We start from the raw sequence: 27,314 nt of genomic DNA, 5'->3' as shown, positions 1-27,314 counted from the left end.
TTTAGCTGAACTGACATTTTATTTATCTTTTGAGGAAATAGTTTCCAATTTTTTTTTAAGTCACAAGACCCCACAATTTAGAAGATCTGATCCATATATTGATCCTGCCATCTCTCTTCTTGGAGCTCTGGAGGGAAAGCCCTGCCACCATGGCTGGAAAACTGCAAGGACGAAGGCCACGGTATCTGGAGACACGGGAGCACTAGCTGCAGCCCAGAAGCCACATCCCAAGATGCCTGGATCTTCCTTCTCTCAGTCCTAGGACAACAGCTCAAGGAGGCGAAGAATCAAAAACCTGGAGATTACGTACTGCCAGTGTTCCTGGCCACAGAGAACAGGCCAGTAATTCCTGCGGAGTTCTGGATTCCTCCCAGGAAACACAGTTGCTGGAATACTGTGTATGTGTATGTCTCCCTACGAGTGCCTCAGGCCCTCCAGTTTCCTAGACCCCATTTACATTACTTCACTCAGTATTTCTGCACTCACTCACCTTACCCAACTGGTTTCATCTGGAACTTACCTACATATCCTAGATTTTAGAGATCTGGCTTCTGAGCTGATTCTGCAAAAGCTTCTGAACAAAGCTGGAAGATATGGACAAATCCCTGGGAACAAGAGACCTTTTGCTGTCCTTAGACACACCGAGGCCCTCATACCAACCACTGCCTTCTTCAGGCTGAGCTCTGGACCCACAAATAAGCCAGACAGACTACAACTCTTTCCCTAAAGGACTCAGGAACCAGTGCAAATGAGGCCAACCTCAACTACAGCTATTTTCTGCCATTCTCTTGTTGCCATGAGGGCAAGACAAAAAGTAGGGAGCCCCACAAAAGCGATTTGCTTCATTCATAGCACCATCTTTCCATACAAGGGATCAGAACCCCCAGGTGTCAAACTTACTGCCCCTTATTCCAGAGCAGCAGGAAGTAGCCTGTACCATGGTCTGGCAAGCACCACATTGATAGTTTTGATGGTTTCTGTGAGAATGCGAAATACCCCTGAGGAGGCCCAGCAGAGTCCAGCTCAGCTTCTCCTGGTCAGAGCTGGGTCACGTACTTGCCTAACCTGGCAAGGGGAGGAAAAGTGGCCTGCTATGGGCTCTGCCATTGGTAATTCTCTTCTACCAAGGGAGGGGTCCTGAGGTCAGCTTTCCTGCACCAACTGGGTGACACATGCACACTGTGGGGACCTGCCAGGTGGTGGAGGGGAGATGACTTCAGTCACAGAAACTGGCAATGATGACCATGTCAACAGCCCTGGGCAGGTCAGAGTGCAATGTAGCTCCCAAGAGTTTCCCACACACCTGGTACACATGGCCATCTCCCCAGGGAACTGGTGGGACATTCAAGGCTTGGCTTCCTTCAGTTAGCATCCTCATAAAGGTCATCATTTTTATTTTTATTTTTTTTAGTACCAGGGATTGAATTTGGGGCACTCGACCACTAAGCTGTATCTCCAGTCCTATTTGTATTTTATTTAGAAACAGGGTTTCACTGAGTTGCTTAGCACCTCGTCATGCCGAGGCTGGCTTTGAACTCATGATCCTTCTGTCTCAGCTTCCTGAGCCGCTGGGATTACAGACATGTGCCTCTGCACCCGGCCCTTTTATATTTTTTTATTTGGAGACAGGGTCTCACTAAGTTGCTGAGGCTGACCTCAAATTTGCAATCCTCTAAGTTTACAGCCTCAGCAAAAAGTGAGGAACTAAGCAACTCAGTGAGACTCTGTCTCTAAATAAAGTACAAAATAGGGCTGGGGATGTGGCTCAGTGGCTGAGTACCCCTGAGTTCAATCCCTGGCACTCCCCTCTCCAAAAAAAAAAAATGTTGCGATCTTCCTGCCTCCTCTTCTCTGGTCGCTGGGATTACAGGTGTGCACCACCACCACCAGCACAAAGGCCATCTTGATCCCCTTTCTTGTGTTGAGCAAGGTGCCAGTGACTGAAGGCTTTCCCACATGCCCTGATCTCCTAAGGCCTTTCTTCAACATGAATTTTCTTATGCTGAAGGAGGGTAGAACTGTGTTTGAAAGCTTTCCCACATTCTGGGCATTCATGAGACCGCTCTTCAGTGTGGAATTGCTGGTGTCGGTTGCGGTAGGACCTGGTGGTAAAGGTTTTCCCGCACAGGCTGCACTCATAGGGCCGCTCTCCAGTGTGAACTTTCCAGTGCTGATACAGGCCAGAACGGGTCACATAAGTCTTCCCACATTGCTCACATTCAAAAGGCCTTTCTCCAGTGTGAACTCTCTGGTGAAGAATGAAGCTATTGTTATATTTGAAGAACTTCCCACATTCCCTGCACTCATAGGGCCTTTCTCCATTGTGAACTTTCCGGTGTCGGATGAGGGTGGACAGAACGCTGAAGGCTTTCCCACATTTGCTGCATTCATAAGGCCTTTCTCCAGTGTGAATCCTCTGGTGCAGAGCAAGTGCATCTTTGCGGCTGAAGGTTTTACCACATTCACTGCATTTAAAAGGTTTTATGCCTGTGTGAACCTTCTGGTGTTTCCTCAGTTTAGAAGGGTAACTGAAGGCCTTCCCACACTCATCGCACACATGGGATGTTTCTCCAGTGTGAATTTTTCTGTGATTAATATGAGTTGATTTCTCCTCAAAGGCAGTTCTGCCTGTTTGGTACCTGAAAGGTTTCTCTTCAGAATGAGTTATCAAGTGGTCAAGGAGAGCAAAGGCCTTCAGGAAGCTTCTCCCACAGCTGCTGCACTTGAAGGGTTTCTGAGCAGCACAGACTCTCTGCTGCTGTCCACAGCTGGAGCTGGAGGGGAAGACCGCTCTGTGCCTAGTGCTCCTGCACAGCTTCCCAGGGGTGACCTGTTGCTGGAGGAAGCCTGTGGTGACTGGGCCATCCTTCACAAACCTTTCATACACAAAAGGCTTCTCTGACAGGTCGACTCTGCAACTCTTCACTTGCTTGGGAGGGGCATCCTCATCCTTCATTCTACACAGACAACCTGAAGTCAAGAAAAAGCCCGTTGCTGGAGTTGGGCTGGAAGGGAGGTACCTTCATCACCAGTGCACATCTCACCTTCCCAGAAGGGACTCCAAAGAACTGCTATGAGTTGCTGGGAAAGGTCTAGAGGAAGAAAGGCTGGACAAGCAGAACTGGGCTCTACTGACCACAGAATCAGGAAGACCTGGATGGAGATGAGGACAGAAAATGGGGTGCAATGCAGGGAAGAAACCTGTGGTTACCAAGACACTTGTATCCAAAGGTTGTCAGCAGGGCCTTGGATGCTGGTGACAGTGAGCACTGTGAAGAGGCAGGTGTTTGTCCCAGCAAAACTGACTACGAAACAGCAGCTGGTCTTCAAAAAACATTTAAGGATATATCCATATCTCACAGGCCACTAGGTGAGGTTATCTAAAGCCTGAGAGTCATGGTACGGAGAAGGCAAAACTGCACAGTGTCCCAACGGAAAAGGAAGGAGGGAATAAGGCACAGTCACTGACTTCAACACAAAATGCCAGTGTACACAGGTATCCAGCATGCCATGAGCCTGTCAATGAAACCAAGGCATCTCCCTGCTCCACCAAGGAATACATTATTAACAAAAGAAGTTAAGTTTTGAACACTGAAAACTTAAGATGTTGAGAAAAACTAAAGAACTATATAAACGAGCCCACACCCCATTCTCTGATCTAGAAGACTTAGGATGGCAGTATTCCCCAGAATGAGGTACTGATTCAAGTTCACGCTCCGGCCTGGTCCAGGGAGGGCCCTATAGTTTCTTGTGGAAAAAGAAAGCAAACCTGGAGCAAGGAGGGACATGTCCTCAGCAGTAAAAGGGCCAGAGAGTCAGAGGTGTGTGGGATTCGGGGGTCAAACAGTGAAACAGTTGCCCCCCCCCAAATCCTGCTCCCCTCGGCTCTGGAGCCACAGGTGTTTACAGGCTGCTCGGAAAGAGGCAGAGAGAGGGCACAACCAGGCCTAGCCCTCACAAAACCTAAGACAGGGACCCCGTGGTCCAGGGGGAACGGCCGAGGTGTCAGGGTGCTGGCGGTGAAGGAGAGACTTACCCAGGGAGCTGACGAGCGCGAAGTTCTGCAGCATCACATCACGGTACAGGCTGCGCTGGGCCACATTAAGGAGACCCCACTCCTCCCAGGAGAAGTGCACGGCCACATCCTCAAACATCACCAGGCCCTACAACGGTGGATTCCACTGAGACTCGAGTCCACCAATGGTGGGGGACTCTGCACCCATCCAGGTCCTCGCCCTGTGTCCCAAGTCACTCACGGGCATTGCTCTTCCTGGGGCTCAACCTTCCCCAACACACACCCTCATACCTCTCCTCTTCCAAGGCCCCACCTCAGAAGGATTCGGCCCGTGTCACTGATGCTTCTGAGCCCTGCGTCCGACCACAGCTGCGACAGGTGCCAGCGGCCCCACGCACGGCCCGCCCGATCTCGCGCCGGCCGCTGGCCCTCTCGGACGCGCCCCTCCCGGCGCAGGTGCCACCCCGGTGCAGGGCGCGGCCTCCAGCGCCTGGCCTCACCGTGCCTCTGCCTGGCGGCCGCGGCCCCCTGCCCGCACCGGGCCCTCCCCTCGGCACGGCGTCCTCGTCACCGGACGCGGCCTGTCCCGGCGCTCACCTGCGCGGGGCCGGCCATGGGAACCCGTGCGCCACGTGGACACCTCCCGTTACCTGCCCTCCAAAAGCCGGTCTCCCGCGCCCGGTCCAGCTCGCCGGTGCCCAACGGCCCCACAGGCCGGAAGTCCCGCCCCGCCGCGCGGCCCTGGCCCGGGCGCCCGCCGTCTCCTCAGCCGCACCCGGCCCCCGAGATCGGCGCGCGGGGGTGGCCAAGGCGACGGAGGAGGGCGCGGACTACATTTCTCACCCGCCACCGCGCCGCGCGCCCGTCCGTCTGTCCGTCCGTCCGTCCGTCCGTCCGGGCCCAGAAGGGCCCAGGAGTGGGCCCGGCGGCTGCGCCCTGGACGGCGCTCCGGAGGCTGCCGAGCCTCGGAACCGGGAATCTCGTGACTTGTGCGGTGAGCAGCTGCTCTTCAGAAAACACTTACGGTCCCAGGTCCTGGAGGTCGCACTGCTGGGGTGTCGCCGGGTCGCCCCCTGGGCGTAGCGTCCGCTCAGAAAGCCTAGGCTTGGGGTCCCGGGCAGCAGAGGATCGGAGGAAGATCGGCGGTCGGTTCCCCGCAGCAAAAGCGACAGTTGACCGCTGGTAGACAAGAGAGGGGTGCCAGGGAGTGTCCCCTGCGCTTGTCCTCAGCACAGTAGGCTCCGAGCCTACCCCATTTCCAGACATGGTGTCATTTCAGAATTGGGGCCTGTCGAAGGAGGGGTGGCACGTGGTTGAGTGTCTTTGGAGACAGGGTCTTGGATATAGCAAAGTCAGGAGGCTGGCCCTAATTAAGATGTACTCATGGTCGTGGCCCTTGTCTCCTGGAAGGAGCAAGGCTCAGAGGAGCATCTACCTGGGGCTGATGCTGAAGAACTGTGCACTCGTGACTTCAGGGCTCACTGTTTTCCTCTACTTTTCCGGTGTTGCCCTTGGAAGTTGCCACTGGTGCTGGGATGAACACACTGCCACCTCCTATTCCTATCAGCTACATGAACATCCTCACACATTCTACCCTGGGGTCATGGGTGGTCAAGACTGGGGGTACAAGTCTACATCTTCACAGCAGATGATGTCCAGCTCAGCCACTTTGTACAAACGTCAGGCACTGCCTGTACTAACATGGTCCATTTTGGGTCTACTGTACTCTTCCTGGGCGTTTCTCCTGGACGTTCAGTTTGTGAAGTTCAGTGTTGTGCTCAATGTACAGCTTATTCTTACCCTCTGGTGTTTGTCACAGGGTGTATTGGCCTCAGCTGGGCATATTCATAAAAATCTGTCATCCCCAAGGTCTGGCTGCTTCAACATTCCACTACCAAAATCAGCTGTGGCAGACAGGCCAAAAGGAGACCTGTCCCTGGTGACCATCCCTCAAGGTGGGTTGATCTCACATCTGCTTCCTGGTCCATGCCGTCTCAGATCTTGGTGAGTCCCTGACTCCTGATTTATTTTTCCATCCTCTTGATAGCTCTCTGAGTCTAGTCCCCTGGCTGTGTCCCTTCTCTCTTAGAGCTCAGCTGTGCAACATTCACCTTTCCTTAACTGTCCTGATCATACATCCTCTGATAATCCTTGCAGCTCTATTCCTCAGTGACACCTTATTGTCTCCAGTGGAGGTGGGCACAGCTGAAACTGCCCCAGCTCATGGTCAGTAGCCACATACTGACATAGGTGGGTTGTCTCACCTGGACTGGACTTTCACCAGCTTATTCATACCCCACAGGATTGTCATCTTTAAGCTCCATGAGTTTACCCAACTGGAGTACAGTCAAAGGCACTGATTCATGATCTAGATAGAATTGAAACCAGGGATAGCATGAGAGGTTCAGCTGTGGAGATTGAAACTGGTGGGGGGAGTCTCCCTGGGGTCTTCTTATACTGGTACCTGAGCTATCCTTCTCGTGTCTGAATGCCAAGGTCACTAGCCTTGCCAACTTTCAATCTTCCTCCTGATCTGCTGGACAGTCTACCTTCATACCTGCTTACTGATTCCTGTAACTGTCCTCTGCCTTGTTTTTGGTACCGGGTATTGAACCCAGGAGCACTTTACCACTGAGTCTTGTTTTTTTTTTTGATAGGGTCTTGCTAAGTTGCTGAGGCTGGCATTGAACTTGTGATCCTGCCAGAACCTTCTGAATCACGGGAGTTATAGGTGTTTACCACTGCGTTCGGCTCTCACTCCCTCTTACTGCCCAGTTCTAAGATGCTGGCCACTCCTTAACATGCTATGGACTGATACATATTTTTTTAAATATTTATATTTTTTTTAGTTTTAGGTGGACACAACGTCTTTATTTTTATGTGTGTTGAGGATCAAACCCAGTGTCCCGTGTATGCCAGGCAAGCGCGCTACTGCTTGAGCCACATCCCCAGCCCATTGATACCTATTTAGTCACTGAAAACTGTTAGTTCTGTGAAGAGAGTTTGTTCTGCCCCACCAAGGAGTAGGTCACATAGTGAGAGGCATCACACAGTTGGTCCTGAGCCGTGTCAGACAAGTTACCACTCTTAACCAGGTTCTCTCTTGAGCCTGCATTCATGGCTGTTTGTCCTGCTTCCTGGTTCCTCACTTTGGTTTCACTTTTCCCACTTCACATTTCAGGCTGAGTGCTTCCCTAGAGACTACAGAGTCTTACTAAAGAGGGGACAAGGTGACCCCTTCCTCTAAGGTACTCCACTGGGCACTGGCTGCTGGTGACAGCCAAGCATTGTGAAGATGCTTGTGTCACAGGGTGAGTGATGCTCTCCTGTAATCCCAGCAACTCTGGAGCCTGAGACAGGAGGATCGTAAGCTCTAGGCCAACCTGGGCAACTTAGTGAGATCCTGCCTCAAAATAAAAAGGACTGGGGCTTTAGTTTGGTGGTAAACACCCCTGGATTCAATCCCCAGTACAAAAAAAAAAAAAAATCTCAGTTGAACAGGGGGCTGATTTGCATCAATTGTGGCAGCCTTGCTAAGTCTTAAGTTCCTTGTGTGAAAATTAAAACAATTGGTAAAAATGTTACACTGAAGCTCAATGGGAATATGTGGTTGGACCCAGATGAAATGAGTTCCCAAGGCCTCTGAGTCTCTCTTGCCAGCAGTAGTTTGCTCTTCAGTGTCTGAGAAAACTATCCCTGCTGTGCTTGAAAACCCGAGAGAAACTCACCTGGGCCACATGCCCATTCTCAGCAAGAGCCACATGACCTCTACCTAAGGCTGCTAGACCCAAAACTAGGTTACATCTCAGCTTCTCGGGGAGAGAAAAATGACTTCACATGGAGAAACTTCAAGACTGCCATTAATGCATCGGTGGGAAACTGGAAAATGTGTGAGATGGATTCTAAGGTCAAGGAGGCTGGAATTTAATAACAGGGCTGACATCGTTGCAATTTACTAAAATTTCCAATTTGATGTTCTTGCTCAGTTGTGGAAGGCTTAAGAACTGGATTCACTGGTGGCCTGGAGTCAGTGAGACAGAGATGCCAGATCTCCCCTGGTGTGAAGTGGAGGGGAGGCCAGAGGCTTAGAAGGACAGGCTTGCTGGACTGGATTCATCCCGTGAATTGTCTTGTGCTCTAGTCATTAGCTAAATACTAACATCTCTGCTGTAATCCCCAGAACCTGTGACTGTTATTTTACATGGCAAAATTAATTTGCAGATGGGTTTAAGGTTGCTAATCAGCTGCCCTTAAAACAGGGATTATATCCTGTATTATTCCTGTGGACCTTGGAAAGCAGAAGAGGAGCAGACTTGGTAGTATGTGCCTCTAGACCCACTTGCTCAAGGGTGTAGGTGACAGGATGGCTTAGCCCAGGAGTTCGTACCTGGGCAACACTGTGAGACACCATCTCGAAAAAAGAACACAAGTGAAAAAGTGAGAGAGACAATAATTAAAGAAAAAAACAAAAACAAAACTGAAGAGCGATTGAAAGCATGAGAGGAAACCGAACGGCCATTACTGACTCAAGACGGAGGAAGGAGACCACAAGCCAGAGAAGGCAGAGGCCTGTGGAAGGGGAGAATGGGGTGCACCGTGGGTGCCATGACTGACAGCAAAGGTCTAGGGAATCGTCTCCTGCGTGATGCAGATAGTGCTGGAGATGACTGGACAGTGAGTCTGCAAGCAATTCTAGACCCCAAGAAGGAGGACACAGCCAGAACCAACCATCTTAATGTGGACTTTCAATGGGTAGAACCCTACAGGTATCTGACACGAATCTCAGAGAAATGGAAAATTAGGAAACAATTTTTACAAAGAAACAGAAGGCAGCATTGCTGGAGCACATGAAAAATGCTGGGCCCAAAAAGCAGAATCTTCAAGCCAAACGAATACAAAAAAAAAAAAAAAAATTGCCCAGAGCATGATGCTTTGGCAAAAAAGATCCAGCATCATCCAGACAGGCACAAGACACTAAAGGAACTGGAGGCTCTGAGGAAAGAATCAGCACACCTTTCACAGACTCAAGAAAGCACTGGAGATAAGCTGGAATTGAGACAGAAACAGCCTCATGTTCTTCTCATACCCTCTACACCATTCAGCAAACCCTGGAAAATGACAAAAAGCTCTAAGGCAGAAGCTCAGGAAACAAACATGGACAGGCTGATCCCCACTCCCAAGGGTACTGACAGAGCTTGGTGATCTTAAGTGTGTCTAGAATATGAAGCTTGGTGGTGACATACTGTGCTCTTACATATTAATGATAATTAATATTAAAAATAAATGAGGGGGATGTGGCTCAAGCAGTAGTGCGCTCGCCTAGCGTGCGTGTGGCCCGGGTTGGATCCTCAGCACCACATACCAACAAAGATGTTGTGTCAGCCGAGAACTAAGAAAAAATAAATAAATGTTAAAATTCTCTCTCTCTCTGTCCCCCTCTCTCTCTCACTCTCTCTTTAAACAATAAAAAAATAAATGAGAACACATTTATTTTAATATAAAGGAAAACAGCTTCAGTGTATATTTGTTTTATTGAAATGAATTTTTCATTTTTAAAAGATAGGCAGCAACACCCACAATCATTTAATAAAGGTCTTCAAACTAGATGTTTTTGCTCATTATTATTCCAGATAGTTTGTTTTTTGGTACTGGGATTGGACCCAGGGTCACTCAACCACCGAGCCACATCCCAGCACTTTTTGTGTTTTACTTAGAGACAGGGACTTGATGAGTTGCTTAGGGCCTCACTCAAGTTGCTGAAGCTGGCTTTGAACTTGCAATCCTCTTGCCTCAGCCTCCTGATCTGCTAGGATTACATGCACCACTTGGGTAGTTTTTAACTGGTAACATTGATTCCTTATAAAATAAGTTGAAGATGTGAGAAGGTGGCGTTTCTAGGATGTATGTAAGAAGATGAGTCAACTTCTAGAAACCACCACTTTGGAAAATGAAGTCCATAAATAGGCTTCAGAGGGGCCACGAACCTGTGAAATTCTGTGCAAAACGTGTGTGGTGTGCGTTTGTTGTGGGAGAGATTCTTTGATGCTGAGAACCACTGAGTGGTATGACCAAGAGCAGCAAAGCAAATCCATCCATGTTCACCACTTCCTCTTTGAAGAATGTGGTTGTTAAATGTTTTCTTATGTGCTTTGTTTCAACTGTTTGTCTTTAGGACTATTTTAATCAAAAAATATTTGAGGTGAAAAAAAAAGGTGAGAATGACCCTCGGGCTGGTGTCCAGCAAGGACATCAAGACCTTGTTGACAACCACCGGAAGCTGAACTCTGAATCCCAATGAGCAAGATTTCTTTCAGAGCCTCAGAAGGGAGTGCAGCCCTGCTGACACCTCAGTTTAGGTCCACTGAGCCCCGTGCGGGACTTCTGACCTCAGAAATAGAACTCTAAGGTACTACATCTGTGTTTTGTCTTAAGCTGTGAGATTTGTGCTGATTTGTTGTGGCAGCAATAGGAAACACATCACCATTCCCAACCATGCTCTACCAGAAGAGGAGGGAGGTTTCTTCCACTACTGTGATTGAGAAACTAAGAGAACTGCGGCCATGAAGATCTCTGCAGGCCAGTTATAACCAGAGATGCTGCCACTGGTGTGGTTAACTATCCAGTACAGGTGGGCGCGTCTGCCAGTGGAATGCCTTGACCCGCAGGGGTCTTCAGTTGGTGGTTGATTGATTACAGTTCTCAAAAATAAATGAGAACCACAATAATGGGAAGTTATTCTCCACGTATGTATGATATGTTAAAATACAGTCTATTGTCATGCATAACTAAAAAGAACATATTTTAAAATTTGAAAAAGAAATTAGTGGGGCTGGGGCTGTACCTCTAGCAGAGTGCTTGCCTGGCACACACAAGGCACTGGGTTCAATCCCTAGCACCACATAAAAATAAAAATAAAGGCATTCTGTCCCTCTACAACTTCAAAAAATTTTTTTTAAATAGTGTATTATTGGGGCTGGGGATGTGGCTCAAGCGGTAGTGCGCTCCCCTGGCATGCATTCGGCCCGGGTTCGATCCTCAGCACCACATACAGACAAAGATGTTGTGTCCACCGAGAACTAAAAAATAAATATTAAAAAAAAAACAACCTCCAAACTTCTGCTCCTTGCAACCCCACTCCTAGCTCTTTCAGACAAAAGGAAGAAAATGTATCCCGTTTCCCTCAGGAAAAGGGGTCTTCTTGACATAAAGATTCATAAAGTGGGGGCCACAAAAACATCTCTGGTTGAATGATCAAACTTTGTGGAAATAAACTTGTTTAAAAAAATAGTGTATTATTATCCCATGTGCATATATGACTACATGACTGGTGTGATTCTACATCATGTACAACCGGAAAAATGATAAGTTATACTCCATCTATGTATGATGTGTCAAAGTGCATTCTACTGTTATGTATAACTAACTAGAACAAACAAAAATAGTGTTCATTTGGAAAGGCAGGGCCAAAGTCAGTGGTAAGATAAATAAGTGAGTAGTGTGTGGACTATTAAGATAAGCTCTAGTTCTGGTGCCAAAGACATGACTTCATTTGCCGGGAGAGAATCGAGAGAATCACAGCCCCTCAGTTTTCAGACAGGTCAGCTCACAGCCTGGCAGACACTTTGCTTGAAGACGAGACCAGGTTTTCCTGAGAAAGGACCTGGCATCATTGTCAACAGCAGGCACCACTGGACTGGGTGCAGCTCAGGGCAGATTGCCTGTCCACCTGTGCCAGGCCTGAGTTCCATCCCTGGCGCACGCACAGTGCACAATCTCAGTCTTCTTCCATGCCTTCCCAGAGGGACTTGCAGCTAGTTGTCAGAGTGACTACACTGGGGAAGAGGATATGCCCAGCCCTTCTGGGGTTTCCTGAACACTGTGTGTAAATTGACAGTTCCTCAAACCCCAAACACCATGATTGTCCTTTAGTTAAAGTGGAGCCCATAATGGTCCATTGATAGATGGTCTTAACTCAGGTACAACACTCTCTCTCTCTCTCTCTCTGGGGGGGGGGGCGGCACTGGGGATCTAACACAGATGAACTCTACCACTGTGCTACATCCTCAGGTCTTTTTATCTTGAAACAGGGCCTAAGTTGCTGAGGCTGGTCTCAAACTTGCAATCCTCCTGCCTCAGCCTCCTGAGTCACTGGATTACACCTGCATCATGGCATCAGCTTCAAGTACAACTCTGGATGAATTCCTTGGGTTCACTGGCCCACACTGGTTACTTCCCCAGCCACTGAGTACATAATTGGTATAGGTATACCAATGCCTGGCAGAACCCACATCACCACGCTGACCCCCAAAGTGAGTCACTTTGCAAGAAGGTTAAATGGAAGCCTCTGTATATCTATGCCCTGCCTAGATAGCAAACTGGAAAGAGCAGCACATCCCTGGAAGAAATGCAGATTGGATCCACAGTCAGACTTTAGAACAGCAGAGGTGGTTGTGCACATCACATTCCCATGTAACTCATGAGTTCTGCCTGTGCAGCAGTTATCATTTTTAAAAAGTATTTTGTGGGCTGGGGATGTGGCTCAAGCGGCAGCGCGCTCACCTGGTATGCGTGCGGCCCGGGTTCGATCCTCAGCACCACATTCAAACAAAGATGTTGTGTCTGCCGAGAACTAAAAAAAAATAAATATTAAAAATTCTCTCTCTCACTCTAAAAAAAAAGTATTTTGTCATGAACTTTTATTTATTTATATATGGTGCTGAGAATTAAAACCAGTGCCTCACACATTCTAATCAAGTGCTCTACCACTTAGCCACAACCCCAGCCCAGAAGTTAGCATATCTTGATGAATGTGAACCACAGTAATTTTTTTTGTGCGTGTGTGTGTGTGTTTGTGTGGTGGAGATTGAACCCAGGGCCTTATGCATGTGAGACAAGCACTCTACTGAGCTCTACCCCCAGCCCAACCACAGATTTAATCCAGTGGTGACACCAATTATCCCTGCTGTTCCAGAGGTAGTGCCCTTACTGCAACACGCAACAAGCCTCCAGCGCTGGGCATGCAGCCACGGAAAAATGGGTGTCTTTTTCTGCACATAGTTTGAAAGGACCACCAGAAACCATTTGCTTTTGCCTGGCCAGACCAACGGTGCACCTTCACACTGGTGCCTCAGGACCTGTCAGTCTGCTCTCTGCCATCATACAGCCCACAGAGCTCTTGATCATCTGGACACTCCAAAGGTGCCACATCAATCACTTTGTTGATGACATTATACTATGTGCATCTGATAAGAAGTAGCAAGTACTTTAGATACTTAATAAGACACAGGCAAACAGAGTAGGAGAGAAAACCTATGCAAATTCAAGGACTGCTACCTCTGTGAAGCCCTGCTGAAGTCTGACTGTGGATCTAATCTGCATTTCTTCCAGGGATGTGCTGCTCTTTCCAGTTTGCTATCTAGGCAGAGGCTTCCATTTAGCCTTCTCGCAAAGTGACTCACTTTAGGGGTCAGCGTGGTGATGTGGGTTGTGCCAGGTATTGGTATGCCTATGCCAATTATGTACTCAGTGGCTGGGGAAGTAACCAGGGTGGGCCAGTGAACCAGACGAGTTCATCCAGAGATGTACTGGAAGCTGGGTGCGGTGGTGTCTGATTCTATCTACCACAACAGACCAGAGGCAAAGCACTTGTAAGCCTGTCATGTTTGACTCTACTTCTTTGACTATCCACAGAGTGGTCAAGCTTCCTGTTTGGGGTGGGAACCAGAAAGAAAGAAGGCTCTGAAACAACTTCAGGCTGCAGGGCAGCCTACTCTACTACCTGGCTTGTGATTCAGCAGATTCAACATTTGAAATGTTTGTGGCAAGTGAGAATACTGTATGGATTGCAGAAGCTCAGGCCACTGAGGCAGGAGGATTGCAGGTTCAAAGCCAGCCTCAGCAATTTAGCCCTACCTAACTGGGTGAGATCCTGTCTCTTAAAAAAAAAATACAAAAAAAGGGCTGGGCCTGTGATTCAGTGGTTAAGCACCTCTGGGTTCAATCCCTGGTAACAAATTAAATAAATAAATATATAAACAAACAAACAAACCAGTATGGAGCCTCCAGCAAGTAGCAAAGCACAACAGGATTTAGGAGCAAGTCTGTACCTTCTCTACCTTGGAGAGACTTTCTAGCTTGCTACTGCACCTTTAGTAACAAACGAATACCTATGAGCCATCAGGCAACCATGTGGCCTTAATGCCATTATGAGCTGGGTATTGTCGGACCCTTGTAGCCCTGAGTCAGCTGGGCACATGCAACAATCTGCTGTTTTGTGAAAATGGTCTATTAGAGATCAAGCTCGGCCTGCAACTCAGCAGGCCCTGCCTCAAGACTTGTGGAGGGCTCAGTGGCAGAGCATTTGTGCAGAATGGGCAGCTCCCTGGGTTCAAATCCTGTACTGAGAAGAAAAAAAAGACTGAGGAAGAAGAGAGGGTACATTTATAGAAGAAAGGGGCCATAACACCAACCAAACCAGGGACAGGTAAGTGGGATCCGCTGGGCCCACTGAAAGCCCAGCCCCTAGACCTTACCCTATAAAACCTGAGGTGACAGCTGCTGGGGCTGCTTTCAGGGGCACTCGAGGGGAGTCAAGGACTGCATGTGCACAGCCCCAGCACCCACGGCACCAGCCAAGGGAGCAGCGAGTGGTCCAGTGTTGGGGTGCACTGGCCTTCCCAAGTTCCCAGGGGTGAGGCAGCATGCTGAGGAGGGCAGGAGGGACGGACTCAGTGAGCTTAAGAGCTCAAGGCTCTCCAGCATCACCCTGTGGCACAGGCCTCTGAGCACACTGTGAACCTCTCCTCCCCCTTGGAAAAATGCGTGGCCACATCCTCAAGTGTCACCAAACCCTGCAATGGATGGGTTCAGCCAATCCTGGGGGCAGAAGTGTGGACAGATGGACCCTGCCAGGCCCTTGACCGGGAAGGGTCCTGCCACACTTCCACTGCATCAAACTTCCCCAAGGCCCGCAGCACAGTGCACATATCCTGATTCCACCTTCCTTCAGACCTGTTTCAGTCACCTTTTCACTGCTGTGACCCGAAGACCTGACAAGAAGAAGCAGAGAAGGAAAAGTTATTTGGGGGGTTCTCCTTCACAGATGGCTACTCCATTGCTTTGGCTTGAAGTGAGCAAAGACATCATGACAGAAGGGTGTGGCAGAGGAAAGCAGCTCAGGGTAGCCTGGAAGCATAAAGCTCCATTCCACAAAGACACAATATAGGCCCCAAAGGCCGCTCCCAGTGACCCACCTCCTCTACCACACCCTACAGTTACCACCATTCAAGTGGATTAATGCACCAATTAGGTTAAGGCTTTCATAACCCAATCATTTCACTTCTGAACCATCTTGTATTGTCTCACAGCTGAGCTTGGGGGCCCCTCATATCTAAACCATAACAGCCTCTACCTCTGAGGGTCTGGTTGCCTCTTACTTTACTATTAGACACTGTGTCCAGTCTGCAGCAACAATAGGCAGGTGTCCAGCCTCCCATCAGCTGGGGAGGCTGAAGCAGGAGGACGGCAAGTTCAAAGCCAGCTTGCAGAACTTAGTGAGACTCTGTCTCAAAGTAAAATATAAAAAGGCAGGGCTGGGGTTGTAGCTCAGTGGTAGAGTGCTTGCCTAGCATGTGCAAGGCACTGGGTTCAATCCTCAGCACCATGTAAAAATAATTAAATACAAATAAAAGTATTGTGTCCAACTACAACTAAAAATTTTTTTTTTTAAAAAATAAAGGGGCTGGGGATGTGGCTCAAGCGGTAGCGTGCTCACCTGGCATGCGTGCGGCCTGGGTTCGATCCTCAGTACCATGTACAAACGAAGATGTTGTGTCCACCGAGAACTAAAAAATAAATATTAAAAAAAAGAAATCAATTAAAAAATAAATAAATAAAAATTTATAAAATAAAAAGGGACGCAGTTGTAGTCAGAGGCTGGCCTAGCATGCAGGAGGTTCTGTGTTCAGTCCCCAATAGGAAGGAAGGAAGAAGCAGAAAAGAATAAAAGGAGAAAAAAGGAAAGCCCAAAGCTCTAGGGACAGCAGACACACAAGCCCACAGAAGAAAAGTCAACCCAGACCCAGGCCCTGCCGACACTCTTACCTACCTCATCGCCATGCCATGGACTCCATCCCTAGTCACTCTCCCTTCAGGAGAGTTGGCTCCTACCCCCTCTCTGCATTCCCCTCTTGACACAGGCGCCCTCCACAGAAGGCACTGTGACACCTGCACCTTCCTGGTTTAAGAACTAGACAGCTGTTCTCACTGTCCAGACCCTTGGGGGCACTTATTGCTCCCCACAATCCAACACCTAGGTGCGTTCTGGTCCACACAGCAGTTCTGACCACTCAGAAGTCTCCACCCAGGAGAGCTGAGAGCTTCTGTCCATGCAGAGCCGCCACTCAGCAGCCTCTGGGACATCTCGCAATACTGAGCACAAACCCAAGCCTGGACCTTCCTCCTGAAACACAGACTGGGCTCTCAGTGTCAGTGGTTACCCCACCCTTTCCAGAAACAGTGTCAGAGAGCACGCACCAAATGCAGGACACAACCAGAATGTCTGGCCCTGCAGGGAGCAGGCTTGCAGCACCACACGAACTACATTACCCAGAAATCCGGGTCCCATGACACCCTGAGGCTCGACAATGCAGAAGGCCCAGTCTCAGACAAGCTAGTCCTTAGAGGCAAAATAGATGAATGGCTTACCCGGATGAGGGCAGGCAGGAATGAGATTTGACTGCTAAGGAGTTTTTAAAAAAATGTTGTTTGATACTTTGTCCCACAGCTCTGCTGTCCATGAATTGCATGGATGGGCAAATTGCAAAAAAAAAAAAAAAAAAAGCTTCAATAAAGCTATATTTGGTTTGGGGTGTAGTTCAGTGGTAGCCCATGGGTTGAACCAGAGTGATTAAAAAATATGGCAGGGGCTGGGGTTGTGGTTCAGCGGTAGTGCACTTGCCTGGCATATGTGAGTTCGATTCTCAGCACCACATATAAATAAATGAATAAAATAAAGGTCCATCAACAGTAATGCCAAATTCGTGGGACCCCAATAGAGCTCCAGGAGCCGAATCTGATGCAATCACACAAGAGTCTTTATTGCAAGCTCAAGCCTGGACTCACAACAACCGTTCCCAACACAGTGGTCCCAGTCCTTTGTCCAGTGAGATTTTATAGGTTTTGGGGGATACTCTATGCGTCACAACATCACACGGCAAATCATTCCATGCCGCGGGAAAATCAAACAACAACTCTTAACATTGACTAGCTCATTCACTGGCGGGAACAAGTTGGGTAGGGGTGATTGGTTAGTACAAGAGGGGAGTTCCTTTGAACTGATTGGTTTAAGCCTCGAAGGGTGTACTTACTAAACTACATGGTTTCCCAACACGTTATCAACCACTGTAAACTACTGGGGGGTCATCTGGCATCCCAGGTATTCTCCCTGTCTCATGCTGATTGGTGGTTGCTAGGAGGTTGCTATGGGTCCTCACCTAGCCTGACGGAGTCAAAGCCACAGATCTCTCCTGTTATTTACAGACAAACAACTCAGCAGGGAGTCTAGAAAGGCTCTGTGGGTTTTTCCAAGGACAAGGGTCACGCCCCCTTCCTTAGGACAGGCCTTGAGGTAGAAGCTGCTGTTATTTATTTATTTTCTTTTACACATTTTTTTAGACTTTATTATTTATTATTTGTATATGGTGCTGAGCATGGAACTCAGGGCCTTGCGCGTGAGAGGCGAGCGCTCTACCGCTGAACCACAACCCCAGTTCCTATTTATTTATTTTCAAAAATGGAGTCACATCAGTTTCTTACAACAACTAGAAAATACCTATTAAAATTTTTAAAAAATAAAAAAATATGGCAAAGGGGCCTGGGAATGTGGCTCAGTGGAAAAGTGCTTGCCTGGCATGCATTAGGCCTTGGATTCAAATCCCCAAGCACCAAATAAATAAATAAATAAAAATATGACAAAGAACCAGAGAGATTCATTGTTAGAATCTGAGCAATCAGGCAGGATGGCTCGGATGCCTGAAGCAGGAGGATCCCAGGTTCGAAGCCCAGCCACAGCAACTTATAGCAAAGCTCTAAGCAACTTAGACTGTCTCAATATAAAAAAGGACTGGGTAGTCGCTCAGTGGTTAAGCACCCTTGGGTTCAATCCCTGCTACCAAAAAAGGAAAAAAAAAAAAAAAAAGGACATGTTCATCCCCAGGGAGTTGGGGATGCAGGTGACTGTCACACTCCCTAGGATGGGGAAGCCAAACCCTGCTCCTTCCCATTGATGCCAGAATTAGACAGGCAGTCTGTGTAGATGGGTAAATAGAGTCAGGTCCAGGTCCGGTCAAGGAGGCCAATTTTGAGTGAGTCTGGGAAGTTGGAGGCTGTCCCCTGAGGGATCTTATCAAGAACCTGCCCCTGCTCCAACCTGTTGCCAAGGTAACCCATCCCAGTAGGGAGGGGAAAATGCACGCCAGGCAAGCACTTTACCACTGAGCCACAGTCCCAGGCCCCTTTGCCATATTTCTTATTTTTTAAATTTTTTAATAGGTGTTTTCTAGTTGTTGTAAGAAACTGATGTGACTCCATTTTTGAAAATAAATAAATAGGGGCTTCCCCCTTCAGCCCCCCCGGTTTCCCACCGGTCGGCCCTCCCACCCGGCACTCCTGGGCCCAGTCACCTCTGCAGGAAGGAGAAAGATGAGGAGGGGAGGAGGAGAACGGAGGAACCCTAGGAGGTAGAACCAGGGCAGAACACCTTGCCTCTGGGCACAGGGACACCAGCCAGGCCCCGCCTCCCTGGCAGAAGTCTGTCGCCCCTTTTTAAACAAACCCTGCTTCCGAGCTTGCCCCAGCTGCTTCTCAAGGTTCAGACCTCACCGTGTGGGGAAGCAGGACTCGTCACTCTTCCTCTACAACCTCATCTACCCGTGTACCAACGGGCCGCATTAAGTGTTCTCACCGCTCACTGCGCCGCCAAGGCGCCTCAGCAGGTGCCCCTAACCACGGCCTGGGCCGCCGCGCCCCCTTCGGCTGGCGCACTCGGTGCAGGACCCCTCCTCCGCGCTCACGCGTCCCGCTCGGCCCGGCAGCCGCGGCCACACCCTTCGCTCCTCCCCTAGTCGCTGGTTTCCACCCCCTTCACGCCCGATCTACCCCTGGCGCTCGGGGCGGCGCGTCGTCAGAGCCACGCAGGCCTCAGGCTCCCGACGGGTCCGCCACTCTGGCGTTCCCGCCCGGGCCTGGCGCTGGGTCCGAGAGCGGCGCGCAGACCTCGCGGTGCGGCGAAGGCGGGGCCTCACCGCCGGGCCTCTCGCCTCTGATTGGCCGTTCAGATCTGACGCGCTGGCCGTTCCTTCCACCAGGCTGGGGGCTCCTCTCGCCTCTGATTGGCCGTTCAGATCTGACGCGCTCCCGGTTCCTTCCACCAGGCTGGGGGCTCCTCTCGCCTCTGATTGGCCGTTCAGATCTGACGCGCTCCCGGTTCCTTCCACCAGGCTGGGGGCTCCCGGCGCGCAGGGAGGGCGGGATCTGTGTCTCTAGCCATAAAAGTCCGCTCTCCCGGGTGGCCCGGGACGGGGCGAGGGAGGAGGTAAGATTGTGGCCCAATGTGTAGGCGAAAAGTGCGTCGGAGGAGAACTGAGGAGGGAGGGAAAACAGGCTGCCCCGCGGAGGTGAGCAGGGATTTTGAAGAAAGCTCCCGCAGCCCACCCGGCCCTGCTGGGCAGCCTGTTTTACCATCTTCAGTCTGGACCTGGCACCCCCCAGTGTCCAGCGACGGCCCCTCTTGGCCACGGACTTGTCGGGTCTGGGCAGGGGCCTCTCGGACCCTGGCAGGATTCTGTATTGGTCAGGGCCCTCTAGAGGAACAGAAGCCAGAGGAGGTATGATTATGAAAAGGGGGTTTATTAGCTTGGCTTCTACAACCAGAAGCTGGATCGTCCACAGTGGCCATGGCAGGCTGGAGAGCTGGAGGAACCAGCAGCAGCATGGACCAAGATGCTGAAGCCTCAGAACAAGAGAGGTCAGTGGTGCTGCCCCAATCCAAGATGAAGGCTTCTGAAAACTCCCTGGAGAATCACTGGCAGAGTCCACTTGGGAAGAGTGGAGGAGCCAGAGTCTGATGCCCTCCTACCATCCCAGCAGCAATCAAAGTCAAGAAGAATCTAGCTTGCATCTGCTGCCACTTCCTGGTTCTTCAGCTTTTATTCCATCCAAGCCTCCAATCTATTGGACTGGGCTGCCCACATATAGGGAGGGTCTCCACTTTGGTTAGCTATCCCACATGCCAGTCATTCCTAGACATATCCTCACCGACACACCAGAAGCCTCTTTTTTTACATATTATTTTTTTAGTTTTAGGTGGACACAGTATCTTTATTTTACATTTATGTGGTGCTGAGGATCGAATCCAGTGCCTCATGCATGGTAGGCGAGCGCTCTACTACTGAGCCACAACCCCAGCCCCCAGAAGCCCGTTAATCCTCAGCATTTTAATCCAATCAAGTTGACGATTTAAATTAACCATTATAGGGGCTGGGGATGTGGCTCAAGCGGTAGTGCGCTCGCCTGGTATGCGTGCGGCCCGGGTTCGATCCTCAGCACCACATACAAAGATGTTGTGTCCGCCGAGAACTAAAAAAAAAATAAATATTAAAAAAAAATTAACCATTATAGATCACAAACAGTGGAGACCCTGACATCCCTCCTGGCTTGTGGGGAAGAGAGCTGGGAGACAGGACTAGGGAAGGTTTGGGAAGATGAGCTTGGCAGAGGATGCAGTGTGGTGGCCAGAAGAAGGGGTCAGTCTGCTCAGCCCTTCATCTGCAGTGTGAGGTCAGTCCTTGTTCCTGAGTCCCCTAACCCTGGGATGTAAAAGTCACTCATTGAGGGTTTATTGTTGCCCATATTAGAGAAGAGAGAACGAAGGTCTGGCCCACACAGGCCTCTTGGGCACCTGTGCCAGAGTCTGAAGCTGTCTCCACTTTCTGGGCATCAAGGCACAACAAAATTGGGGCTAAGTGACAAGGCCATGGGACCAGAGGTGGTGTCCAGTGGGCATGGGTGGGCAAAGGGAGGGTGCAACTCCCGAGCCCAAGATGAGAGGGGAATGGGCTGGGGTGAAAAAGTACCCCGTGGTCCTGTGCTGGGTGGTTTAGGGCAGCCCCTTTGTGGGCAGTGGGCAAGGAGGAACCAAAGTAGTAATCTACAGATGGATGTCAGCAACACCTGGGCTCTGTCATCAGCCTCCTTTTAGGGAAGGAGAGGATAAGGCCCAGGCTCCCAGACTGGAATGGTGCAGAAGCCACAGTAGTTCTTCCAAGGCAGCTAGTTAGGACAGGGAGGGGACAGCTCTGCCCACACCCCAGCCTCCACCTGTCGTCCCCAGATTCATTTACCTTTCTGCAGGATATGCACCTACCTCAATGCCAGCTCTTGAATGCACTTAAGGATACAGCCCTGAGGTTCCCTCCTCCAGGGTCCTCCTCAGACGGCAAACTCTCTGGCTTCTCTTCACTGCCAGCCAAGGATCCCTTTCTGGCCAGGTCTGCCCACCCTCACTCCCTCAGGTTGGGGTGGAGGAGAGTCAATGAGGAGGGAGATCTCAGAATCCAAAAGTGTCCAGGTGGTGATCCCTAGAACCTGTGAGTCTGCTAACTTACCTAGAAAAATGGACCTTGTAGACTGATTAGATTAAGAGTCTGGGGATGGGAGTTATCTTGGATGATCTGTACAGACCCAGGGTACTCTCACAGTCTTTTCAAGTGAAAGAGAAGGGTCAGAGAGGTTTGTAGATATTATGCTGATGGCTTTGAAGAAACTGTGCCAAGCCAAGGAAGACAGCTGTAGAAGCTGGGAAAACTAAGGACACAGATTTTTGCATAGCCTCCAAAAAGAACTAGAACTGTTTGAACCTGGATGTTAGTCCAGTGAAATGATCTTGGGTTTCTGAACTGCAGAACTGTAAGATAATAAATGTATTGTCCTAAGGCATTGAGTTGGGGATAGTTTGTTACAGTAGCCAGAGAAGGGACCACCAGCCCTGCTCCTGCGGGCTGGTTTCCTTCCTGAGGCAAGGGTGTGGCTTCCCAGTGACCCAGTGTGCTAACCCCAGCTCCCACGGATGATGTTCACAGTGGTGTGGGGCAAGAACTGGTCTGGGAAGACACACCCTGGACTCCCTGGTGTTCCTCCTCTGGCTTGCCACCTGAACTACTTCTGAAGACATGCCTGAGCCAGGGTGTTGGGGCCCTGGCAAGCCTGGGGTACCCACAAGCATTCCCAGGCTGCATCTCAGTGATCTGTGATGCCACCAATTTCCAGTAACCATTCCCCCAGTAACCTCTTGGCACCCACTGCATTTCCAGTGCTGGCGACAGACATGTGAACATCACACAGGAGCTTCCCATCACACATGAGCCTCCCCATCCCTTGGTGAACCCCCAACACCAAGTGGGGTTTCAAGGCCTGTGGTCAGTCTGTGCAGAAGGTAGCTACCATCGGCCTCTCCTGGGAGCCCATGCCACCTTCCCTGAAGACTGCTGTGAAACTAGGAGACTCCAACTTCCACGGGAGCTGGAGGAGAGGCTCCGCAGAGCTGATGGAGCCATGGAGAAGGAAACTGGCCCCTGCTTCTTCACATCAAGGAAGCGGCCAAGAATGTGAGGAGAGCCTACGGAATGGGAGAAAATCTTGGCCAGATGCACCTCAGAGCATTAATCTCTAGGATATATAAAGAACTCAAGAACTCAAAAAACTGAACGTCAAAAAAACAAATAACCCAATCAAAAATGAACAAAGGAACCAAACACTTCACAAGAGAAGAAATATGAATGGTCAATAAATATATGAAAAAATGTTCCATATCTCTAGCAATTAGAGAAATGCAAATTAAAACTACAATGAGATTTCATCTCACTCCAGTCAGAATGGCAATTATCAAGAATACAAATAACCATAAATATCAGTGAGGATGTGGGGAAAATGATGAATTTGTACATTGCTGTTGTGACTGCAAATTGGTGCAACCACTCTGGAAAGCAGTATGGAAATTCCTCAGAAAACTTGGAATGCAACCACCATTTGACCCAGCTATCCCACTCCCTGGTTTGTGAGCTTGGTAGGGGAGGCAATACTAAATATCAGCATAGTACAGTAACAGCTCAATTAACAATAGCTAAGTTCTGAAACCAACATAGGTGCCCTTCAATAGATGAATGGATCAAGAAAATGTAGTACATATACACAATGGAATATTAGCCACAAAGAAGAATGAGATTATGGCATTAGCTGGTAAATGGATGGAACTAGAGACTTTCCTGGTAAATGAAATAAGCCAATCCCCCAAAACAAAGGCCAAATGGTTTCTCCGATATGTGGCTGCTAGGTGCCCTGGGGGTGGGAGGGTATTGTAATGGATTAGACAGGGCAGATTGGTGGTGGTGGGGGGAGAGAGTGAAGATGGGAATGGGAAAGACAGTAACTTCCTATGTTCACCATGAATACACAACCAGTGAAACTCTACATCATGTACTCCCACAAGTATGTATGTTATGTCAAAATACATTCTATCATCATATATAACTACATATATAACAAAAAAATTGACCCTTGGAAATTAGTCAGGGTGAAGGGACTCAGGCAGGAAAAGAGGCCAGAATCACTCAGGCTAACCAGGTAAGTCCAGGACTCCTCTAGTCACATCTTGTGTCTGACTTGGGCCACCTTGGCTTCCGTAAGCCATGATGACCACATCTGCCCCACAGCATGTTGGGAGGTTTGCAGGGTCATGATTCAGAGGTGAAGGCAAGCTGGGACTTAGAAACAGGGTAGCAGCCAGTCTTCATGAGATGTCCTCGCTGGGCCTCAGCAATTTAGCAAGGCCCAAAGCAACTAAGAGAGATGTGTCTCAAAAAGTAAATAGTTCAGGGGGCTGGGGATGTGGCTCAAGCGGTAGTGCGCTTGCCTGGCATGCGTGCAGCGGAGTTCGACCCTCAGCACCACATACAAACAAAGATGTTGTGTCCACGGAAAACTAAAAAGTAAATATTAAAATTCTCTCTCTCTCTCTTTAAAAAAAAAAATAGTAAATAGTTCAGGGACAGTGGAGCATACCAGTAATCCCAGTGGCTGGGGAGGCTGAGACAGGAGGATCTCAAGTTCAAAGTCAGCCACAGCAATTGCAGGTGAGAAGCAACTCAGTGGGTCCTGTCTCCATTTTTTTAATTTATTTTTTATTTTTTATAATATTTATTTTTTAGTTCTCGGCGGACACAACATCTTTGTTGGTATGTGGTGCTGAGGATCGAACCTGGGTCGCATGCATGCCAGGCGAGCGCACTACCGCTTGAGCCACATCCCCAGCCCAAGACCCTGTCTCTAAATAAAATACAAAATAGGGCTGGGGATGTGGCTCAGTGGCCGAGTGCCCTTGAATTCAGTCCCCAAGACACCCCTGCCACCACCCCACCCCACCCCCCAAAAAAGTAAAAAGGACTGGGGATGTGGCTCAGCAGTTAAGGGCCTCTGGGTTCAATCTCTGGTACTAAAGAGAGAGACAAAGACAGAGACAGGGCCCTAATCATCCCTGGTCAGGTCACCCCTGCCCCTCTGAGCCTGAGTTCCAGCCAGGGGCATGCTTGTCTTCCTATGTGCATCCTGCAGGCAGTAGAGTGAAAAGAAAAGCTCACACTCCGTGTGGGATAGTTGTCCCTGCAAGGAACAGTGGAGGGGCATGACCACAAGATATCAACAGCAACTTTTCTCTCCAAGACCCCTTGACCTACAGTGCACCCCAAGGAAGAGTGGATCAGAACCTTTAACCCTGGTGCCGGCTGGGGATTCTTCTGCGCCCCTCTTTCAAGTTCAGAGCCCCTGTATGGATGTCAGTGGGGTAGCGCCCAGCTGGACTCCACTAGACTCCCAACTGGATCTTACAGGGATGAGGTTCACCAATGACCTCCAGGAAAACCCTTACAAACGTCAGGCCAGCCAGGGCACCCTCAGCTGGACAGCCATGGGAATCAGCCAGAGACATCTCCAGGAGGCCTCCCATGAGGGTCAGGTGTGTTCCCAGAGGATCCATGTGGGCCCGCTGCGGTGGTTGCTGCTGTCCGTGGTGGTACTACCTAAGTGCCCTGCCCAGTCGGAAGACATAGGTGCTGGGAATGCACACGCTAAGGCCCAGGGGATGCCCAGAGGATCCCAGGCGCAGCGCGGAGGCACTCATCGAGGTCCCCACACCCTCCTCATGCCCCGTAGTCGTGGGGTCCAGCCGGGGCCCTCCCCTGCTTGCCACGTGCGGTCTGATGGGTCGTCCAGCGTGCCGTCTGGCTGGGCTGGGTCCTTACGGACGCTCTCGCGCTCCAGCGCACCCACTGCAGTCCCTGGCAGGGTGTTGTCCAGGTCAGGTCTGGTGGGGCGCGGCGTCCAGGGTGGCCCCAGCGTGGGTCGCGGCGGAAACCAGGAGAAGCCGGGCTCAGGGGCCAGAGCCACCAGCTGCGGCCGCACGGGGCCGGTGGAGGCAGCGTGAGGGATGAGGAAGAAGATGTAGACGCCGGAGACCACGAGGCCCGCGGCCACCAGCACGGCCAGCGCAACGGCCGCGTTGAAGACCCAGGCCGGGCTGCTCAGCGTCAGGCGGCGCGACAGCGGGCGGCCGAGGCGCAGAGGCGGCGGCGGGGGAGCGCGCGCGCCGCGGCTCTTGCGCGGCCCCGGCGGCGGCGGCGGTGGCCGCAGGTAGAGCAGCCCGCGGCGGCGGTCGAAGCGCACGGAGCCCTGGTGTGGTGGCGGCGCGCGCGCGTCGCGGGGCAGCAAGCCAGGCTGCGTGGGCAAGGCGGGCAGCCCTCCGCGCGGCGCCAGGCGCGTGGGTGCGCGGCACACCGGACAGGCCACCGCGTCGCCGCCGCCCGCCGTGGCCAGCGACAGGCGCGCCAGGCACTCGAGGCAGAAGATGTGGCCGCAGTCCAGGCGCTTGGGCAGCTTGAACACACCGTCGAAGGGCGACACACAGATGAGGCACTCCATGGGAGACGCGGGGGGCAGGATGGGGCCCGAGCTGGGGCTCCCATCGCCCTCATCCTCCTCTGCGTCCTCTTCCTCATCTCTACCTGGCAAGTGGGGTGCAGAGGGCGCGCCTGGCGTGCTGGGGCTCGCACTCTGGGTCCGCAGGCGGCGGAGCCAGGGAGGCCGCGGGCAGGGCATCTGGACCCAACGTACAGGGAGAGGTGGTCAGGCGGGGAAGGGCAGCAGCGTGCAGGATGCCAGAGGGAGGACTTCTAGAAAAGGGGCTGCTCTGAGGGGGTTACCCAGAACAGGGGGGATTGTCAGGTTAACAGGAGCCAAGGCGTCAGGGATGGGCCCTCGGAAGGTCCAGGCAGAGACTGAAGCCACTTGTAGATTGTGTGGACTCCAGGAAGGAATAGGTGCAGGAGACCAAGGTTAAGTGGGAGTCGCAGACCTGGCTGTGGCACCCAAGATGCCACGGAGGACCCACCAGGGTCAACTCCGGAGATAAGGATGTGTCCAGATCAGTGAAGTATCCTGGGCCACAGGTGAAGGGACATCAGCAACCCTCCCTACCTTGTGATGCCTTCTCCTCTGCCTGCTGGGGTGTCCCTCCTGTACTGCCCAGTCTCTGGTCTGCCTGCTGTTGGGTATGAGTGCCCCTCCCTAGGGGAGGGTGTCTGACCTGGGGCCACCCCCCACAGGTCCCACGCACCTGCTGAACTTGTCTGGCTGGCTCCCCCACCCCCAAGACCAGGCTTGCCAGGAACAACAAGCCTGACTTGGGCTGATGGATGAGGATACTGGGCAGGCAGGGATGTGACCACCCTTTTTCAAAATCTACCTTGGTGCCCCTGTAACCCTAGCAACTGGAGTTTGTAAGACAAGGATCCCAAGTCCGGGGTTGGCCTGAGAGTTTAAGGGGGCTGGGGGACGTAGCTTCCTGTTCAAGGACACAGGTTCAATGCACTGTGAAACCAAACATTCCACTATGGAGCCACCAGATGAGCTGCCTGGGCAGGCTCCTGCTTCTCCTAGCACCCTGTGAGTACAGGGCCTGACCTATAGGCCACAACCCAAATAGTGAAGCCAGCATACCCATCTAAGAGGTGGACAGCTGGACTGACCAGCCTGCACACAGGGCTGGGATGACTGTGGGCCAGACAACAGACCTTCTTTACCTCTACCTGGGCGTGCTTTTGGGGAGCCTGACCTCAGGATGATCCACAGGTACCCAGGTCTCACATCATGGACATCCTCTCCCTCATTCCCAATACCTGTTGGAACACTCTAG

At 50.8% G+C, this 27,314-nt stretch overlaps 4 protein-coding genes across 4 annotated transcripts; 2 read left to right on the top strand and 2 right to left on the bottom strand.

Moving 5' to 3' along the window:
- On the bottom strand, positions 1-5,027 carry Znf584 (zinc finger protein 584). Its single transcript, XM_078033020.1, has 3 exons — positions 4,859-5,027; positions 4,037-4,163; positions 1-2,970 (listed from the first exon to the last, which is right to left on the bottom strand). Exons 2-3 carry the CDS (start codon positions 4,152-4,154, stop codon positions 1,970-1,972), a joined length of 1,119 nt encoding a protein of 372 aa, XP_077889146.1. The 5' UTR covers positions 4,155-4,163; positions 4,859-5,027; the 3' UTR covers positions 1-1,969.
- Positions 4,156-11,302, top strand: LOC110597312 (uncharacterized). The gene is made up of 3 exons (XM_078033014.1): positions 4,156-5,009; positions 5,835-5,970; positions 8,002-11,302. The coding sequence occupies exons 1-3, from the start codon at positions 4,356-4,358 to the stop codon at positions 8,154-8,156; spliced, it is 945 nt and encodes a 314-aa protein (XP_077889140.1). The 5' UTR covers positions 4,156-4,355; the 3' UTR covers positions 8,157-11,302.
- On the top strand, positions 8,621-22,874 carry LOC144371082 (uncharacterized). Its single transcript, XM_078033284.1, has 4 exons — positions 8,621-8,689; positions 18,861-19,607; positions 19,946-20,039; positions 22,384-22,874. Exons 1-4 carry the CDS (start codon positions 8,621-8,623, stop codon positions 22,401-22,403), a joined length of 930 nt encoding a protein of 309 aa, XP_077889410.1. The 3' UTR covers positions 22,404-22,874.
- Positions 14,438-27,314, bottom strand: Rnf225 (ring finger protein 225). The gene is made up of 3 exons (XM_078033013.1): positions 19,289-27,314; positions 15,789-15,858; positions 14,438-15,063 (listed from the first exon to the last, which is right to left on the bottom strand). Exon 1 carries the CDS (start codon positions 26,216-26,218, stop codon positions 25,241-25,243), a length of 978 nt encoding a protein of 325 aa, XP_077889139.1. The 5' UTR covers positions 26,219-27,314; the 3' UTR covers positions 14,438-15,063; positions 15,789-15,858; positions 19,289-25,240.

The sequence above is a fragment of the Ictidomys tridecemlineatus genome, chromosome 15 (assembly GCF_052094955.1).
Source record: "Ictidomys tridecemlineatus isolate mIctTri1 chromosome 15, mIctTri1.hap1, whole genome shotgun sequence".
NCBI classification, from domain to species: domain Eukaryota; kingdom Metazoa; phylum Chordata; class Mammalia; order Rodentia; family Sciuridae; genus Ictidomys; species Ictidomys tridecemlineatus.
This window is presented reverse-complemented; position numbering and strand designations above follow the sequence as displayed.

Bases quoted from the DNA above. Each gene is read 5' to 3' on its own strand.
- Znf584 (XM_078033020.1), bottom strand. From the start codon at position 4,154: ATGTTTGAGGATGTGGCCGTGCACTTCTCCTGGGAGGAGTGGGGTCTC. The intron at 2,971-4,036 runs GTAAGTCTCTCC...TCTTGACTTCAG, and splicing joins CGCGCTCGTCAGCTCCCTGG to GTTGTCTGTGTAGAATGAAG.
- LOC110597312 (XM_078033014.1), top strand. From the start codon at position 4,356: ATGCTTCTGAGCCCTGCGTCCGACCACAGCTGCGACAGGTGCCAGCGG. The intron at 5,010-5,834 runs GTGAGCAGCTGC...TGTTTGTCACAG, and splicing joins GGAATCTCGTGACTTGTGCG to GGTGTATTGGCCTCAGCTGG. The intron at 5,971-8,001 runs GTGGGTTGATCT...GTTCTTGCTCAG, and splicing joins CCTGGTGACCATCCCTCAAG to TTGTGGAAGGCTTAAGAACT.
- LOC144371082 (XM_078033284.1), top strand. From the start codon at position 8,621: ATGACTGACAGCAAAGGTCTAGGGAATCGTCTCCTGCGTGATGCAGAT. The intron at 8,690-18,860 runs GTGAGTCTGCAA...CCTGCTTCCGAG, and splicing joins GTGCTGGAGATGACTGGACA to CTTGCCCCAGCTGCTTCTCA. The intron at 19,608-19,945 runs GTAAGATTGTGG...TTCTACAACCAG, and splicing joins GGGACGGGGCGAGGGAGGAG to AAGCTGGATCGTCCACAGTG.
- Rnf225 (XM_078033013.1), bottom strand. From the start codon at position 26,218: ATGCCCTGCCCGCGGCCTCCCTGGCTCCGCCGCCTGCGGACCCAGAGT.